General features: G+C 29.8%; 2 protein-coding genes and 1 pseudogene across 2 annotated transcripts; 1 reads left to right on the forward strand and 2 right to left on the reverse strand.

Annotated features, from left to right (window-relative positions):
* Positions 1–2,070: 2,070 nt before the first annotated feature.
* Positions 2,071–4,134, reverse strand: LOC114184364 (annotated as a pseudogene).
* Positions 4,135–9,598: 5,464 nt separating this feature from the next.
* On the forward strand, positions 9,599–10,446 carry LOC114182923 (protein SRG1-like). Its single transcript, XM_028069724.1, has 2 exons — positions 9,599–9,882; positions 10,119–10,446. Exons 1-2 carry the CDS (start codon positions 9,604–9,606, stop codon positions 10,143–10,145), a joined length of 306 nt encoding a protein of 101 aa, XP_027925525.1. The 5' UTR covers positions 9,599–9,603; the 3' UTR covers positions 10,146–10,446.
* Positions 10,447–10,858: 412 nt separating this feature from the next.
* Positions 10,859–15,570, reverse strand: LOC114185360 (auxin response factor 9-like). The gene is made up of 13 exons (XM_028073035.1): positions 15,132–15,570; positions 14,859–14,954; positions 14,473–14,529; positions 14,221–14,373; positions 14,050–14,134; positions 13,866–13,956; positions 13,552–13,716; positions 13,276–13,395; positions 13,123–13,195; positions 12,878–13,034; positions 11,965–12,464; positions 11,675–11,862; positions 10,859–11,341 (listed from the first exon to the last, which is right to left on the reverse strand). The coding sequence occupies exons 1-13, from the start codon at positions 15,258–15,260 to the stop codon at positions 11,209–11,211; spliced, it is 1,947 nt and encodes a 648-aa protein (XP_027928836.1). The 5' UTR covers positions 15,261–15,570; the 3' UTR covers positions 10,859–11,208.
* Positions 15,571–19,907: the final 4,337 nt, after the last annotated feature.

Below are 19,907 nucleotides of genomic sequence, written 5' to 3' on the forward strand. Positions count from 1 at the left end.
GTTATGCAAGGATTTCTCTAAAGTAATGCGGTAGGAATTTTTAAGGTAAATGATGGGTGAATAAACAATTTTTTTTGTCTACAAATTAATTAGCTAAAAATGGCATATTTGTATATCAATCAAAGAACTACACATAAAACACTCTAAGAAATAAACATGTGTAGCATTATCCATTACTAAGACAGAATATATTGTTGCATGTAGTTGTTGTACTCCATCTATTTGGATAAAACACCAATTAAATGATTTTGATATATTTCTTAAACAAATTCCTTTAAAATATGACAATGTTGATGCTATAATTCTAACAAAGAATCTTATTATTATATAAAAACAAAACGTAGAATAATTAGACATCATTTCATGGATTATGTAGTCAAAAGTGTTTGTAAGATTGAATATATAATACCCTTAATTAGATGACATTTTTTCTATACCAAACCATGACCTAAGGAGAGATTCTACGCTGTTAAAAATGAATTAGGGATCCTAAATATAGCGTGCACCTTTTAAGTAAGATATTTTTATATGTATGATAAATTTAATCGATTACGATTAAAATTAATCGATAAATTGACCTCTGTAAAATTTTAAAACATAAACTTTTAAATTTTTGTAACTGATAAGCTAATTCAAAAGTTTTTAGTTAGTTAACTTTAATAAACAAGTCAATAAATATAAAATGATAAAAAACATATTATATAAAGTAAATGTTTGTCTCTTACATAAAAATATATTATTATATAACTAATTTTAAAATTTGTAAATTAACTAAATTGTTGTTAAACTTCGTAGTATTTTTATTTATTTTTAAAAATTCTATAGGCTGTTTTATTTGTATATATAGTTTTATTTAAATGTAACAAGTATTAATAAAATTTAATTTATAATATTAATTATTTTTTAATTTAATATATATATATATATATACATATATATATATATATATATATATATATATAAATAATAGTTCAATAAATAAAAACAAATATAATAAACTATATATTACAAACTAACTAAAATAATTTTATAACTTTACCCGTCTTTCTTTATAGAAAAGATATGTTTAGGTGTTTGCATAAGACACATAATCACACCCAAAGAAAATTGTCTACAACATCATATCCTTTCTTTGTATCATCCTTGTTCTATCCAATGATATGCAAAAACAAAGCTACTAAAATAATAACAAAATATTATTGCAATAAATTTGAATCTTTAAATTCGTATTATAATCTAAAATACAAGATCAAGGACCCAAGTATTTCCATTGCTCTTAACAATCAGATTATATAGATTTTACTTTTATTTAATTTTAATATGTATAGTTATTTAAGTTTTTTTTAATCTTTAGTAAGTTATTATTGTTTTTTAATCTTTTTATTAATAGTTATTATGTGTATTTATTGGAATTAATATTTAAATCAGCCTTAACTTAATTAAACTAATTTGATTCATTTTTAATATTTTTTAAATTTGTTTTAGTTATTTGTTATTTCGTGATTTATTATATAAATCATATAGATAAGTGTTCATTGAAAAGCTCGGTTTTAAAAGCAGTATAATATTTGTGATCTATGAGACTTTAGTTTCCACCAATGTAAATTTAATATTTCTCTCACGTTTATCTATTCAATAATATTTTGTATAGTATGGTGTTTAAATAATAATTTATAATAAAATTAATGTATATTGCTAATATATATATATATATATATATATATATATATATATATATATATATATATATATATATATATATATATATATATATATATATATATCTTGAAATTATTTTTATTTTATCAAAATAAAGTATGGTTATAATTTCATAGTAGTTGCTGCGCCTAATATTTGGGTCACGAAATCTCAATTCTTTTATGAATTAGACTCAAACTAGAAATTAAATTCATTGTATGAACATAAATATTGTAGAAATGTTATTATTGAAGTTGAATTTAACATAAGTTAAAGTAATGTCAATAAAGAAATAAAAAAGAAATACAAAAAATTGCTAACAATACTCTGATGTAAAATATCTAACAATGTTCTAATATAAAAAGAAAAGTCCTAACACTCTTCATTAATAGGTCTTGCATTAGTAGGTTGGACAAACTTTTTCCAATAAGGGTGATTCTACCACACAATATGCTTTCTTCAATGGGAACTCCCTTAGTCTCTGGCAGAAACTTGTAAATAAATGTACTCATCACAAGGACAAAGCATGCAAAGAAAATGAACAATCCAAACTTCATGTGACATAGCATTGAGGTGAAAATTTGCATAATGGCAAAGGTGAAGATCATGTTCACAGAAACATTGATACTCTGTGTAGCAGAACGCACTTCAAGTGGGAAAATCTCACTTAGAACCAACCACCCTAGAGGACCCCAAGACCATGCAAATCCTGCCACGTACATACATATGCCACATACAACCATGATAGCATACCACTTTGGCAACATTTCTGGGTTTCCATCAAGTCCAAATTTCCAAGCAATTGCCGCAGTTATCATAGTCTGCACCAAACCAAATCAAAACAACAAATTAATCACATTATACTAGTAAAATAACATCAAAAGAGCGTTAAAGAGATCATGTTAAAAGAAGATGTTACCTGACAAATAAGCATTTGTATCCCTCCTTGTAAGAAAAGAGTTCGTCTCCCGAACTTGTCGACGGTGAATATGGATACAAGAGTGGCAATTGCGTTGCAGGCCCCGGTGATCATGGCAGACATGAGAGAAACATTAGCTCCAAAGCCGATGGTTTTAAACAAAATAGGAGCATAAAATACTATCACATTCATGCCAGTAAGTTGTTGAAAGAACGAAATGGCTATGGCAAATGTGAGTTGAGGCCTGTATTGTCTCTTTAATAAAGAGACCCAAGGGTGTTTCACTACTTTGGATGATTCACTCGCTGCCACAAGATCCTCAAACTCGTGTTCGATATCTGTAGTTCCTCGAATCTTGATAAGTTCTATCTTAGCCTTCTCATTGAGACCACGTTCGATCAAAGAGCTTGGTGAATCTGGAAGAAAGCATGCACCAATCGCAATCATGATGGCAGGGACTGCTGCAAAACCTAAGCTGTAACGCCACCCGTTTTCCATCTTTGCAAAAATGTAGTTGAGAACATTGGTCATAAAAATACCAATAGTAATTGCCATTTGGAACATCATGTTAAGAGCTCCTCTATATTTATATGGAGCCTCAGATACATAGATTGGCACAGACCGTAAAAAAAAAATAATGTAATCATAAAATCATGATGAATAACATAAGTAATATTTTTTAAGAAAATAAAATAAGAACGTGATATATGTAAAAGTCATGTTTTATGTTTATACAATAATATTAAATATAGTGAAAACTTGTACTCTCTTTTTCATATGGCATATAAAGTTTTATTGGATAAAAATTCTCATCAACATATAAAATGTTGAGATGAATAATACTAATAACACTAATAATAATAATAATAATAATAATAATAAAAATAAAAATAAAAGTGTGTATGTATGGTTTAATGAGTAGTATATTTTAAGAAAGCAAAGTAAAATATGAACTTGATATAATAAGATATAGGTAAATTACTTGATTGGCACAACCAATTCCAAAACCAAGAAACATGCGACCAACAATGAGCATCCAAACATGTTGAGCAAAGAAGTTGAATCCAGCTCCTATAAGAAAGAGTATACCACCACATATCATGGTAGGGCGTCTTCCGAAGAGTCGAGTCACCATGGAGGCTGACACTGATGCAACCAGAGCAGCCAAATATAGAGATGATGTGAAGAACGTCAATGTTTGACTGTCGAATTTACAGTACTGATTGTCCGAAGACTTTATGTTGTTCTCCTTTTGATACACTTCTGAAAAGAATTTCTTTAAAAAAGGATCCATGGAAGTCACGCCACCTGTACATATTCATGCACATATGAGTAATCAACAAAACAACATTATATGGATAGATAGATATGTTACACATACCTGATATACCCAGATCATATCCAAATATCAAACCCCCAAATGCAGCTACAAAACAAGTCATAAAGACCCTAAAAGTCAGTTTTCCAGGATAATTCTTTCCCCCGGAAGAACCAATTGAGATGAAACCACCTGCCATTCTAAATCAATATTGAAAGAAAAAAAGTGTGACTCTAATAAGAATGAGGAGAAATAAAAAGGTGCTTCGACTATCCGTAGCACTATGAAAAACACACACAGTAGAAGTGTTGAAATACAATAGTGATGCACTTAATTTATAAGCAAAATGTTTCGGTTAGATTTTTATCATTTAGTTTATCTTTCATTATTTATTATATTTATTATTTTCCTTTAATTGTATTCGATAATTCATAATTGATAATATCTTTCTACCTTCTTATCTTAAATCTTATTATCTTAAATCATTATCCAATACCCTTGGTTTATTTCTTTTAAAGATCATACATATAAAATTTTAATTTCAAATTTTATGTACTATTATTAACATTATCCCTTATACTTATGGAATAATATAACAAATTAACTACTAAAAATTAATCTTAAATATATATTTCATCTTCTAAATTTAAATTTAACAGCAATCTTATGCATACATAATATTTTCTCAATCTTTTTATCTCTTTCAATCTACCATTTTAAATATCTTTAGTTATAATTTGTATTTGTATGCTTCTTTAAGTATATATTATCTATCATAAATATAAAATATAACTCAGAAGTTCAATATATATATATATATATATATATATATATATATATATATATATATATATATATATTATATAACTTAATGATATACAGTAAGATAATAATGTAATAAGTATTTCAACTCAAAATATATATTTATTATTCTTTTTTATTTTTATTGTTATACACTTATATGTCTTCCAAATAATTAAATATATAAATTGATAATCCACGTTTTGTAAGTGTGAAGTTAATCTTTTATATACAAAAAATATAAACAAATTTCATATATGTTTAAATTTTATCTTTCATCTTTTTGTTGAAAAAACGAAAAAAGAAAATACATGATTATCTCATCTTATATTTCTTATGTTTAGATATTGTTTAATTATTTAAAATATGAGTATTTTTATTCTGGATATTAAATATTTTTTCTTCAAATTAAGTATTTGATAAAATTAAATATTTTAATTAATTATTCTCTCTTATTTTTATCATTTTTATCGTTTTAGTTGTTATACAATCTGAAATAATAATTTATATCAAGTCCTTAACAGTCACATGATGAGTTGTTGAAATAAACATCAAAAAAATAAAAAGAAATGTATACTTAAATGAATAAAACATAATTAAAACTTTCTTTCAAGTGTTTATTTAAAATAATATTAATTTATTAATTACTTAATTAAAATTTTATTAACCCTTAGAAAATAAAGTATTGGAAACCTAAAATACTTTTAATTCTATATCTGACTTTTCAACCTTTAATATTATTTTCCTAAACATGAAAAATATGTTTATTTGTGGAGCCAACGGTGATTTATTCCTATTATGTTTTTTTTTTTATGTTTTGCACTTTTCATTATTTGAGTAACGATTCTAATTAGTAGGTAATCTACCATTAATTTTGTCATTACATAGTAATAACAGATAGTATGAATCTATATATATATATATATATATATATATATATGGATTCAAAATAAATTTTTTTATATTAGATATGTTTTTGATTTAATGTAGAATTGAAATTCGTTTATATCTAAGACTAAAAAAAAATGTATTTTTTCTATGGATAAAATTTGTACGTAATATATAAAATTCAGATGTAATTAGATATTTTCTACGGATTATATACGAAAAAAAAAATTTGTATGTAAACCAGGTGTCGGTAAACTTACATACAAAAAAAATTGTATGTAACTTTATATACATAATTTTGTCGTAGGTATTAGAATCTGTATGTAAATTACATACGGATTATTTTCTATGTAATTTTCGATGAATTACATACGAAATATTCCATATGTAATTTACATACGAAAAAAATGACCAATATATATATATATATATATATATATATATATATATATATATTTTTTTTTTATATTACATACAGAATATTCCGTATGTAATTTACATATGAAAAAAATTCGTACGTAATGTAAAATATTATACATATGAAATAATCCTTAGATAATGCTGCGTCAAATTCATACAGTCAATTTTGTATGTAAATCTGTATATAATAATAAACTTTTCAAAGTAAAAGTTATATTTTTCTTTATTTCCAAATTTTTTTTACATTATTTCTTGTCAATTTCAATGAAATTTCACCGATACTAGCAAGCAACATTTCACTTAATCCAAGTCCAAATTAATTATAAACAACATAAAATTCAAATCAAAGATAATAACATTATACAAATCCAACTTATAAACAAAATAAGTATCAACAATTCGGTCAACAATTCAACTTAAAATATATATCTATTATTCTTTTTTTATTTTTATTGTTATACACTTATATGGCTTCCAAATAATTAAATATATAAAATTGATAATCCACGTTTTTAAATGTGAAGTTAATATTTTATATAAAAAAAATATAAACAAATTTCATATATGTTTAAATTTTATCTTTCATCTTTTTGTTGATTGAAAAATCGAAAAAAAAAAATACATGATTATCTCATCTTATATTTCTTATGTTTAGATATTGTTCAATTATTTAAAATATGAGCATTTTTATTCTGGCTATTAAATAATTTTTTCTTCAAATAAAGTATTTGACAAATTAAAATTTTTAATTAATTATTCTCTCTTATTTTTATCATTTTTATCGTTTTAGTTGTTATACAATCTGAAATAATAATTTATATTAAGTCCTTAATAGTCACATGATGAGTTGTTGAAATAAAAATTAAAAAATTAAAAAAACTATACTTAAATATATATATATATATATATATATATTATGGATTTCTATATTAAATATATTTTTAGTTCAATGTACAATTGAAATTTGTTCATATCTCAAATTTTGATATAATTTGATTTTCAAAAACTTATAAAATAAATAAATATAGTCTATAACTAGGGCTAGGGATAATTTACTAAACTATACTAAATTATAGTTAATTGTACTATATTAAACTAAAAAATACTAAACTATTTATAATAATAATTGGATTGTATTATAAATAAGTTTAGTTTTAAGAAACTAAACTCATGTTAAGTTAACTTTTGAAAAGGTGTTTCAATTAAGTCCCTTCTAGACAAAAATTATTAACGTCGCTAACTTTATTCATGAATTTTACTACTAAATTTTAATATAAATATAAATATTAATTTTGTAAGTCATTCTAAATATCAATACAGTTAACGACATTAATAATTTTATTCTGAAATGGACTTAATTGAGTCATATTTTCAAAAATTGGAACTCGATTGACCCTTTTTTAAAAGTGGGTATCAAACTAACACATCTAAATGAAAGTGGGTATCATCCGACTAATTAAACCTACAATTAATTATCCATGTTGATACTTAGTGAATGATAAAACTCATTCATCCATCAATTCAGTCCACTTGCATCTCATTTATGGATTTTGAGCTTGGGGGATTATGTATCATCCTTTATGATATTTGGAAATATCTCCAAAATATTAGGAAAGTATCTTCAAGATATTTACAAATAATATCTTATGATAAAATAATTGATTATCTTCATAAAGATCATAAGTAACAAACTATGTTTAACTATATGATTGTATGTGATAGCTATATGATTGCATGTGGCTCAAGAGAGCTTTAGATGAATCTTTATTTTCTTGTGGTCATTAAGGTATGTTCAAATCCTTAATATGAGTTTTCTTTATGTAGATAGAGTAACCTATGAGAGTTAGAGCTATTGAGAGTAAAGTTGAGTTAGGATTCTTTAATCTAGGTAACAGAGGCTAGTTTGAATTTCTACCTTTAATTTAGTTAAATGAACTAAATTTTGAAAAAGAATTGCAATACTTGTTTCTAAGTAGTGATTATTGTGGTATGTTGGTAGAATGTGATGGCATATGAGTTATTGAAATGTTGGATATTGAGTATCCTAGTTGACCATAAATTAGTGATATGTTGAATTAAGTTAGATATATCATTTTGGTTAATTTGTTCTATCTAAGGAATATTTTGAACTAAATGATGGAAATTTTTTGATATATGTGTAAAGTTTTGAAAATTATGCAGGCTTACTAGGCTAGACACTCAATCGTTGGGTGAAAATGTCATTTTGAGATTCTAGAGGGATCGAGTAGCCTTACTCGCTAGGCGAGCTAAGACTTGTTGGGTGAGCTTTTGAAAAAGCTCCTAAAGGTCTTACTCACTGGATGAAAATTTTCTTGTGACAATTCAATGACCTCATATTGGTTGGGTTGCTAGATGAGCTTTGTTCTCGTTGGGCAAATTTACATACTTTACTTCTTGAATGATGCACATATACGATATGTGTATCAGATATGACACGTATCTGATACACCGATATGTTAATTTTGAAAATAATAGGACACGACACGTGATATATACATATTGAAAAATATACAAATTGTTTTAGAACCTTGAGAAATATATGATTATTCTTATGTGAATCTAAATAAAAAATCAAATGTATAAAATATTTTCAAATAAAAATTTATAAATTATTATCATCATAAAAATATTATTGGTTTAAATATTAGATACTTCATTGATAAGTATCGATAAAGTATCAGATACAAATACGTGTTGGACACAGATACGTGACAAAATTGAAGTATCGATTGTACTTGCTTCTTGGACAACCCTCTCCTTTCGATGGACAAAATTCCTTTTATGAAAATCCATAAAGTAGAGAAAGTGGTTAGTCATTGAGCGAGCCACAACACCCTCTGCTCCTTGTAAGCTCCATCGTTGTATGTGTGGATAAGTTCTACAAGTAGAAATGAGAAAGTTAAGCAATCATAAAATCTCAAGGTTTTGAATTGGAGGTGATATCAATCCCTTATGTAGGTTGAGCTTATGTCTCATTTGGTGTTGTATCTCTCTAATGAGTACAATATTGAAAGTCTACTAACGAATGGTTGAAGCATGCTTCAATTAGAAATGATTTCAATCCCTTAAGTGAGTTAGATTCATGTCTCATTTGATGTTGTGTCTTTCCGGTGAATAAAGTTTTGGATTGGAGGTGATTCCTTTTAAACTTATATCTTATTTGGTGTTGTGTTTATCCGGTGAATCCGTTATAGAGACCCCTTAATAATGCAATAAGAAAATAATCAATGATAGAGGATAGAAGAGTTGGTGAACAATAATGATAACTCGGACCAAAACATGTTGGAATCAAACAAGTTTTTTAACTTTGTACGAATATCAAGTTACCTAATCCCTCCAATGAAAAAAAGGTGTTGCTTTTAAAAGTAAATATACATTAGGAAAAAAAAAACAAATTCAATTATCAAAGAAAAGTTTATAATAAACTAATCTCCACCTAACACACGTTGAAAATGCTAATCCCTGTAAAGAAACGCTTTGCTTATAAAAGCAAATATATATGTATTGGAAACGCACTAACAGTCTTAGCTGAACAAAGATGAGTCTGAATGCACATGAAGATCTAGCAACTGAAGTGGAGGAATCACCCTCTTTTCCTCCGTCTATATCATTAGATAACGTTCAAGAAATGGTAAGGAATAATCCTTTTCAGGTTCCTGAAAGATATTTGGCCAGTCAAGAAGAATTGGAGAAAGCCAACTATATGCCTCACCTTTCATCTGAGATCCCTGTTATTAATTTAGAATTGCTCTTAAATGGAAACAAGGAGGAGTTGTTGAAGTTGGACGTAGCATGCAAAGAATGGGGTTTTTTTCAGGTCATTCTTCACCAAATTACTCTTTTTAACCATCACCGCTTACAAATTTTAAAGATTTCATTCAAGCCTCTATATATTTTGCTTTATTCGTTGTCCAAAAACTGAATGTGGTAATAATAATGTGTTTAGAGATTTCTCATCAGATAATTAGTGCATCACTTTGACATACTAGTAAAAGTTGGATATTTACTTCTTTTCATCAAATGCTCTGCTTGAGACTGCAATTACCTTTGCAGATTGTAAATCATGGAATGCAAAAATAACTTCTGCAGAAAATGAAGGATGCAGCATCTGAATTTTTCAATCTTCCAATAGAAGAGAAAAACAAGTATGCAATGCCATCAAATGAGATACATGGTTATGGTAAGACTGGCGCAATTTCTGGGGAGAAATCATCTTAATCACTGATTGCATAGTTATCTTCACACTAATATCTGTTGAGTTGTAATGCTGTCAGTTCCATTGGAATCTTGCCAGCGAGAAATTACTGTATGAACTGACACTATCACATGTTCATGGTTTGATTGGACACAAACATGCACTTGACATAATACATTTTTTCAAGTTACAGGAAAGAATTAATTTTTTTTTTGGATATACATCATATGAATATTGATCAGAATAATTAATTAACATGTTCTAATTCTAAACCCAATGATAAAGGAATTCGGTGATTTCCAAATTCCCTCACAAGGTTTTAGGACCACTTCACTGTGTCCCTCTAGAATATAAAGAAATGAAGATTTGGAAAGAAATAAGATTAATTAACTTTGAAAAGAAAATATGAATAATTTGAAAAATAATACACTTACTGAAAAAATTATCTTAGCTAACTTCCTTAAAAAAATATGAACTAGTCGAAAAAAGATTTGGAAATAGGACAGTTTGATACATATGGTATCTTAGTGGTCCCCCAGCTTGTCAGTCTCAAACCCATTGGTCAGAAGAACAGGTGGTAAAAGAGGACCACAATGCCTTAAAAACATAAATTCCAGCAATTTAACCACATTATTCAAATTCCAATACACACAAATGGCAATGGAAATTCATGACAATTTTGGGCACATTTGCCTTCCAAATACAAAACATTAAATGAATGTCCACATTTGCCAAGTTCAATTTTCCTTCTCACAGCTAATTTATTAAAATATGGAATTTGGTCTTTGGAACCCTATTAGTGTGCAGAGAGTCTCTAAATCAAACTACAATTAGCACTTTTTCTCATGTAACATGAAAATTGCCTTGCCAAAGATAAACTAACACCTTACAGCAAAAGCAAAAAAGACCAACAAACACATAAAAAAAGGACATGCAAGAATGTAAGTTTCAGGTCTCAGCTGTGTCTGAGCTTATTACAGTCTCTTCAATTGAAGAGATAGGTAGTTTGCTCCCTGAGCTCAGTTTGTGCACATCCTGGCTGGAGCAAATGAAGATTCTTCTCACCATGTTACAGAATTCACTACAAGAACATAACAATCATATCAATCATTATACTTTATATTTATATTAACGGTAAGAAAGAAGTTATTGCATGAATAATTGGTTAGTGTTCTTAGAGATCCGACTAAAGATAAAGGCAAATTCAGAACATACAAATAGATGTAAATCCAACCTTATAAGTCAATTTTGTGCGTATCTTTCTTCCCTTTTACTAACAAGGTTATGCATGTTCCTAATTAAGTTCTAACACTAAATGTTTAAGCACATATTCCTTAATAACTTTTTATTCATTTTCTGCATTGCCTATTCTCTAGACAACACTATTTATTACTGTGTATAAAGAGATACTCACGGCCATGGATCATCACCAACAAGCATCATATCCCCTTCATCATCAGTGAAGACAATTTCCCACTTGTTCCTGTGTTGAAGCTGTCTCTTTATGTCGAACATCTTCTCCAATTCATCTACAAGTTGTTCATAACCATCCAATGTGGTCAAGTCCACAGCACGACCCACTGCAACCCCCTGCATTTGAACCTTTTTGGCATTGGAGCCCAACAAAAAGGCTTACGTCAGTAATTTTTCATACAACACTATTGTTTTTATCTAAATAAACAACACATGTGACATGTCAAACACCTTAGTGCAACTTCTGCTACAAATTTGCTTGTTTTGAGTCTCTTTTGGGGATACTTGTGGCTGTTCTTGTTTCCATTCTTTGGAAGCCTTTGAGATATCAGACTCGTGGTTTGCATCAGTTCTGCCCTCAGATGCTACTGCAGATGCATGATCTACAGAAAGAGAGTTGCTCCTTGTATGATCAATAAGTTCAATTCCAAACAATCTGCACCCTGTTGCAGGCTCTACTTTGCTGATCTCCTTGTCAACCTGGTCAAGGCAATGGTCACTGTTCAATCTTTCGGAGTGAGCTTTTGAAGTAGGCGAAGGAGAAGGAGAAGACAGCCAACTTGCTTTTCTCTGATTCATTGATATACCGTTGCTGCTGTTGTTATTGTTATGATGCCACATGTGAGCACTACTTTCACTCCTTTTGCTTTCGTCCATAACACCAAGTTGTGTAATATCAGACTGTGTCAGACCAGGATCCCAGAAAGTAGGCGCAATTAATGGTGTGTCTCCTTCGAAAGTGAAATACCAGTGTCAAGAAAGATTAATCAGTACAAGACTTGGGAGTGAAACATCAATTTGGACCCTGAAATTAGCACCACCTGGAACTTTGGTCCTTGATATATTATGAAAAACAACAACTTAGTCTTTTAAATTCAAACCACTAGTCAGTTTAGTCCTTGGTATTATGAAATGGCAAATTTAGTTCCTGAGTTTAGCTGTAGTTCAGGACTAGATTCTTTGTTGGAAACTAATTTGATTGATAATGCCAATCATAGAGACTAAATCGACCACGGTTATCAAAGTTAGGAATTAAACTTTCTAGTTCACTATTACGAACCAAGTTGATTGGTGATATCAAATTCAAGGACGAAATTGATGTTTTATTTAGAACTTGAAAGGATTAAAAGAGGTAATTCCTCACCAAGATCTGAAACTTCACTTGCTTGTCGAGGCCTTTTATTCTTTATAACAACAGTTTGAGATGATATTTTTGTAGGTACAGAAGCCAGAATGGGTTCTATCTCCCATGGTGAAACTCTATCAGGTCTTGGAAAAGACGTAGGTTCATCCCATTGAACCTGTAAATAGATGATGAGAATAGATTCATACCACAGAACCACAAGAAATAACTATGGTGAATAATTACAAACACAAAGACCACAATACCTTGAGTGATCGCCATTTTGAATTTACCCAATGAGGGGAAATATCCTCTACTCCGATTACTGTGCCCGAAATTCTGATAAACCATGTTTTAGAACATCTAAAGTGAAAATGTCACACCACAAAGACACAAACTGGAGCAGTAAATTTTGGTACCTTTTGTCTGTTTCAGTAGAATCATCCCCTTCAAGCCTCATCTTCAATCTCATGCCAACATTACATTTTTGGTTGATAGCCTCCAAGTACTTGTTCACACTTACAATAAACTGGCTTGTCCTACGCAAACAAAATCAATCTCCACATCAACAATCTTCCTTTGACTACTCAATAGTAACATTATAGTATGGATTTCTAGTTATGTTTGAAAAGAAAAAATGACTGTATACATTAGAGTTTCTACTCTATACTTTTTGCAACAATTAGAACTTTTACCTTGGCTTATAATATACAACAAAAAGTGTCTGAGTTGCTACAGCATGAGATGCAGTTGCAAGAACTCCTAGGTGCATGCTCTGACTAGAAATCACAGATGATGGCATGCTGCTTTGAACGGGAGTAAGACGCCTCACTCCAACTCGCAGTTCTCCGTTGCTCCCTCTACACACAAAATCTTATTTAACTAAAGCTTGTATATCCAAAGAGACAAAAAGTATGGTTTTATAGTTAAAGATTATCTTCTGAACCATGCGAAGGAAACCAAGAAAAAAGGAAAACATAAAATCAAATGTATGTGTATAAGTATGTACCTCAGAAACACAAAGGTGTCTCCAGCAACTAATCTCTTGGAAGTCACAAAAGTACTCCATCCGGTTGTGAGCAAGTGTCTACGAGGTTGACCTGGATAGAAAGGAAAATAGTTCAAAGGCAGCAACATTAGGCCACTAGTAACCACAAACCAAGACCCAAATGAAATTTTTTCTTATTTTTTACCTCTAAATATATGCTTAAAGCGCCATTCATATCCATGAAGATCCTTAGCAACCAATTCTTGAGTTGGGGTTGATTTCGACATGTCCTGAGATGAAACAAAAAAAAAAAAAGGTTAGAACATAGCCTTTGTAAAATCAATAAAAAGTTAAACCAAAGCGACAGTGGTATTACCAATGCTGGAAGACATTCAGTAGCATGCTTCCGAAGGACAGAGAAGCCACCATGGGTGCTTGTATCAGAAGCGGTTAATACCTTGCAGAAGGAGTGAACTCTTGGCCTTGGAACTTCAGAAGGGCACGGATCAGGGCTTGTAGGCTCAGTTTGCTAAGACATTTGTTCCATTAGAAATCTAAATAATAGAGAAAAGAATCTAAGGTTGACCATGAATTTTTTGAGAATCATAAGGGGTAGCTACATCCTTACATTATTTTCCGGCACCAGAGTAATCTGTGCATAAACCTCATCTGTTTCTGGTTCGGCCTAAACACGTCAAAATTCAAGCCAACTTTTAGTTTTCCATCCAACCTTTATGACACAATTCATGCCAATCTAATCATTTTATCAGAAACCAAACAAGATATCTATGAAATAGAAATAAGGAAATTTAAAATAGGAAGTAGAATCAGAAGGAGAACACTTAATTAATTAATAAAGAACTCGAGACCAAATTTTGCATGATAACTACAAAACCAAGATGAATATTTGACCTTTTTTTAAGAACCAAACAAGATTTTTCATTTTATTCTCCTTTTCCTCGAAAAATAAGGGTGAAGAAAAACGAAAGAAATTTGGATCAGAAAGAAAATTACCAGTAAATGGACGTTGACGACACGACAAAGGATCTCGGAGGGAAGTTTGAACAGTGGAATCCTTTGATTTAGTTCCTGATTTGTTGATACTTCTAACTACAGCCGCAAAAGCATATAAAGTAAAAAAGCAGTTAAACAAAATTAGAAAGAAAAAAGAAAAGCCTCAACCAAACAAACATGCATCCAACAACAGCACCACCAACATTCTGAGACAACCTACGACCCCAGATAAAAAAAAAACAAAGATTTTTCCTTAAGTAACTAAAAACCAACCTGTTCCATGTGTCCCTGAGGGAAGTAGAAGACCCTTTGGCCTGCACGAGGAATTTCCACATGGGGTCCTGCACACGCCTTCCACAGTTGCTCGTAGAGCTCATCTCCTTCACCACGGTGCAACGACATCGTTTAAAGCTGAAACGAAAAAGTGTTGATATTGCTGTTTGGTGGTGGTTTTGATTTTCAGTTGAGCGATGTTACTTGGATGAACTAATCTAAATCCGTGACATCATTGATGATTGTCATAAGGTTGTAGAAAGCAAAGTAGTAGCAGTAGTGATGATGATCACCGTGTGATGGTGTCACAGATGATAACTGAAACGAATGATTATGCGTTGACAGGGAATTTATGAGAGGAAGCAGCTTTTGGAATCGTGTCTGCTATGCTACCTCCTGCTACCGTTACAGACAGCTCTGTCTTTCTCTCTCTTTCTCTCTCTATATATCTATATGTGTATATATATATATATACACTCAGTATCTCTTTCTGTGAGGAAACGGCGTTCCTCGAAATGCTACCACATAACTACTCCGTTGGAAGGTGTGACCATTTTATAATAAGACCCTGTCATAATCCTTACCCTTGTGTTGTGTGGCGTAGCACCTGTGGACACTGTTTCTATCTATTACCAACATCCAGTGAAAAAAAAAATCTTATAAAAACTCTTTTGTGAAAAATTATTTATTTCATTTTAGAGGAATCTTATATTATAATGTGACATTATTCGTATGATCTATCACAATTCAAAAGTTTAATAATATTCATATTTTTATAATTTTCATTTCAACTTTAATTTCTATAGTTTAATTAATATATTAAAATTTTAATTTTGAGACTTCTTATATTACATCGCCATGTTTTAATATAACCTTATAAAGTTTAGATCTCAATTTTAAGATCTTGATTATGAAGATACTTTAAAGTTTGAACTCTAAAACTTTTGTATTATAACTATAAATAATTGTGGTTTATGTGATTTTTATTAGATTTGTTTCTTATTGTGGAAAAATCACATAAAATGTATTGGTATGGAACATTGTCATCTTAATTAAGCTCTCATCTTTCTATTATTGATCATGTCTTCATGTGCTATAATATGCATAAGATCTTTGTGGTAGTAATTGTAAATCTAAATTACAAGATGTAATTAATGATGGAAACGAGAAGTGAGATAATGGGAGATGGATAGAACATGTAGTAGGGGAATGGTAAATGTGATTAGCCAAACTATCCAAATAATCATGTATCAGAATGTATTAAATTAGTTTTTATCTCATGTTTATTGTGAATTGAATTATTTGGAATACAGAAATATTTATTAACGAGAGTTATTAGGGCATATATAATTTTTAGTTCTTTTGGATTTTTTTTTAACTTAAAATAAGGATTTTACTTGTTTAGATCTTGAATCGAACCTGATTTAGAGAAAAATTATTTATTCATATAAATAACCTTTGTTGTTGAATGTCAAAACCAATCTCATATTTTCTAAAAATTGAGTAAAATCAAAGAGGCAAGAAGGGGAGAGGATATAGATTGTTGCTAGAATGAAAAGTAACCAAAAAAGATTAATGGATGTCCTATTCATGGACATGGAAGCAAACAAAGCAAATGAAAAATAGACATATTAGACTTTGCAACATGTTTAGGAGCTAACCATATAAGATTAGGGACAATTTTACCTAATTTAGGAGTCAACTATAAAATGGGGATAAATATAACATAAAAGTTAGGGTTAGAGTTTTGTAAACATAAAGACTTAATGTGTTATAAATTCTAAGAGCTATTATAGGTTGACGATGTTTTTTTAACAAAGTTTTAACAAAGTTTCCTATTTAGATAAAAAAATACTATTTTAGTACTCTATTTTAATTCTATTTTTAGAAAGTTTGTTAAGTTTGTCAAAATATTTTTTGTCAAAAGATAATTTCCCAAATTGTAAACTGGTTGGATTGGGGGGATTGGCAAGAACAAGGTTTTTCAAGAATCAATCTATAATGTGGTTGTTGTATATCATGTATATGAGTTGGAGCATCTCGAGATGCTTCATTTATAGATATATAATATTATTTCCTGATAAAAAAATGTGTTATTCTGTATAAATATTATAAAAGTAAACTAAAGATATATGCAAGACCAAACTAAACTCATATTGAAAGAAAAAAATAGTTCTAAATTAAAATTACTTACAAAAATTACATCAATTATAAAAGAAAAAATATTTAATCAAGTAATATTTTGTCTATTTGTCATCGAAAAATTAACTAAATATTTTCATATCTAATTTGGTCCTATAAATATGTGAAATTTTAAAATTTATTTGTGTACATATTTGAGTACACTTCAACCATTTTCTATCAAATTCCAAGAAACAAACATTTTATAAAGTACACTTCAAACATCAATAGCAAACATTCTATTAAAAAAGAAAATTGAATGATCATCATACATAGTATCACATTCAAGCCAGAACCAATGATGTTAAGATGCTCAATAGCCAAAGTGACCATCATAAGTTTTGTAACAAAACAATTATGATTTCAAAATAAACATGAAAAATATACTCTCACAACTATTCAACATAGGCAAATTTATTTCAGTTTAATTAAAAGTATTAGTTAAATTTATTTTATATTCTTATTTTATAAAATAGAGAAAAACATTTCTAAATTATTAATAATGTTGATTGAGAGGTTGTTCATATTTAAATATAAAGACATTTTTAAAATAATAATAGTAAATAGGATTGAGTTAGTTGAAATTTATTTATACTTAAATTTATTAAATAAGATCATATTATCATATGTTTGAGTTTAAAAGGAACTAAAATACTATGTCATTGGTGAATATAAAATATGGATTGAGAATAAAAACTAAACATGATGAAAGTGAATAAATAAATAAAAGTGAAAGTAAATAAACAAATTGAGGATAAATAAGTAAATAACATGTGAAAGTGAATCTTAACATGTTTGGTAGAATAAAAATTAAAAAAAATGGTTTTTAAAGTTTAATTAATATAATAAAAGTAAAATAATTAGATTCTGTAACTACTCAGCCCACTAAATTCAATTTATAATTAATTGTAGTATTGGATTTGAACAACCAATTAATTAAAGTAAAATCTGGAATAAATTTGTACATACAAATAGATTTCCAGCTCAGCATTAGTATTAACAAGTCAGTAATTAATAACTAATACTTCGTTTAGACAGTGTGAGAAAAGTGAAATCTCATATATATTGAGAAAGAGTATGAATCAAACAATTTATTTATTATTTTAATATTAACTTGTATTAATTATTGTTATTAATGTAATAAAAATAAAACATTCATAATCGAATTTAATTTTTTTTATCAATTATATAAATAACATCTCAAAATATCCATTTTTTTTTCATGATCTAAGATATTATGTCACTAGTGCAGATTGGGGTTTTTAACTCGCCTTATAGGACTCGGTTACTGCAGGACCGAAGCCTATAAGAAACGGTGGCACTTTTGAAATTTTTCTAACCATTTTGTCTCGGGTCCAAGTTCAACCGAAGCATATAACCGGTTTTATGCTTCGGTTCTCCATCAACCGAAGCCTATAACCCGTCAGTGGCCCCTAGTATTACAAAATTGCTACTGACAACGCATGATTTGGCCTCGGGTAGCAAAGGACCGAGGCCTATAACAGATGATTTGGCCTCGGGTGGCAAAGGACCGAGGCCTATAACACTTTATGCCTCGGGTGTTTACAAAATCGAGGCCATATCGTTTATTTAGGTTCAAAAATCGCGCGAACCCATCACTGTTCATCTTCTCTCTCGCGTGAGGCAAAGCTTCGCTCTCCGCCATCGTGCCCTTCGTCACGATTGCGTCCTCCGTTGCCCTCCATGGCCGATTGCGCCTCCGTCCACGAAGCTAGCGTTGCTGGTCTTGCTCCGCCACCGAACAGCAGGCGAAAAGGAAGTAGATTCCGCCATCGTCGCGCGCCCTCCGTCGCGCCTTTGTTGTGCCCTGGTTGCGCCCTCCTGCGCGCCACCGTCACGCCTCTGGTGTGCCCTGGTTGAGCCCTCTTTCGCGCCTCCGTTGCGCCCTCCGTCGCGCCCTCCGCCGTGCCTCCGTCACCCCACTTCGCCACGGTCCCCCACATCCACCACTTGGCGACAAATGTTGCACTGCTGCTCCATGCCACTGCTCCGACGAGTATCTTGCGTCTCCTTCACCATTTCCAGCCACCATCGCACTGCCAATTCTCCCCGGGGTAAATTCAAAACGCGTTATTTTTTTTCGTTTTGTATATTTTTTTATGATTTAGGTAATTGTTTTGAATTTTGATGAGGTTTTTGGTTGATTTTTGCGTTGTTCTTTTGCTATTTTTACGGTTTCTTATTTATTTTATTGTCTCTTATAGCTCTTGAAGACCTCAGTATCGTGGGTGTGCATCATCTTCCATTGTCATTCAATTTTCACGCTCCCAGGTTCCTAATTCTATTATTTTGTAAGATTTTGTTGTCTATTATGTATTAGTAATATGTTATATATATGTGGTTTATTATTTACTTAAATATTTGTTTGATTTGTGAGTTAGCCTTAGTTTCCCGTTTGAGATTCAATACGAAAATTATGTATTGTCTCCGAGTTTTCATTTTGAAAAAACTACATTTTTTTAAAATTAGATATAAGGGGATACAATACTAATAATTTAAATGTATTGAATCTTGAATTGTCCGATTGGACAGTTTAAGAAGATTAATCACTTTCTAGTATTTTATTAGTATATA

The sequence above is a fragment of the Vigna unguiculata genome, chromosome 5 (assembly GCF_004118075.2).
Source record: "Vigna unguiculata cultivar IT97K-499-35 chromosome 5, ASM411807v1, whole genome shotgun sequence".
Lineage (NCBI taxonomy): Eukaryota > Viridiplantae > Streptophyta > Magnoliopsida > Fabales > Fabaceae > Vigna > Vigna unguiculata.

Excerpts from the sequence above, each read along its gene's own strand:
- LOC114185360 (XM_028073035.1), bottom strand. The coding sequence starts at position 15,260 with ATGTCGTTGCACCGTGGTGAAGGAGATGAGCTCTACGAGCAACTGTGG. Across the intron at positions 13,196-13,275 it reads TCTACTGAAACAGACAAAAG|AATTTCGGGCACAGTAATCG; the intron begins GTACCAAAATTT and ends ATGGTTTATCAG. Across the intron at positions 12,465-12,877 it reads AAGTGAAGTTTCAGATCTTG|GAGACACACCATTAATTGCG; the intron begins GTGAGGAATTAC and ends TCACTTTCGAAG.
- LOC114182923 (XM_028069724.1), top strand. The coding sequence starts at position 9,604 with ATGAGTCTGAATGCACATGAAGATCTAGCAACTGAAGTGGAGGAATCA. Across the intron at positions 9,883-10,118 it reads AAGAATGGGGTTTTTTTCAG|ATTGTAAATCATGGAATGCA; the intron begins GTCATTCTTCAC and ends TTACCTTTGCAG.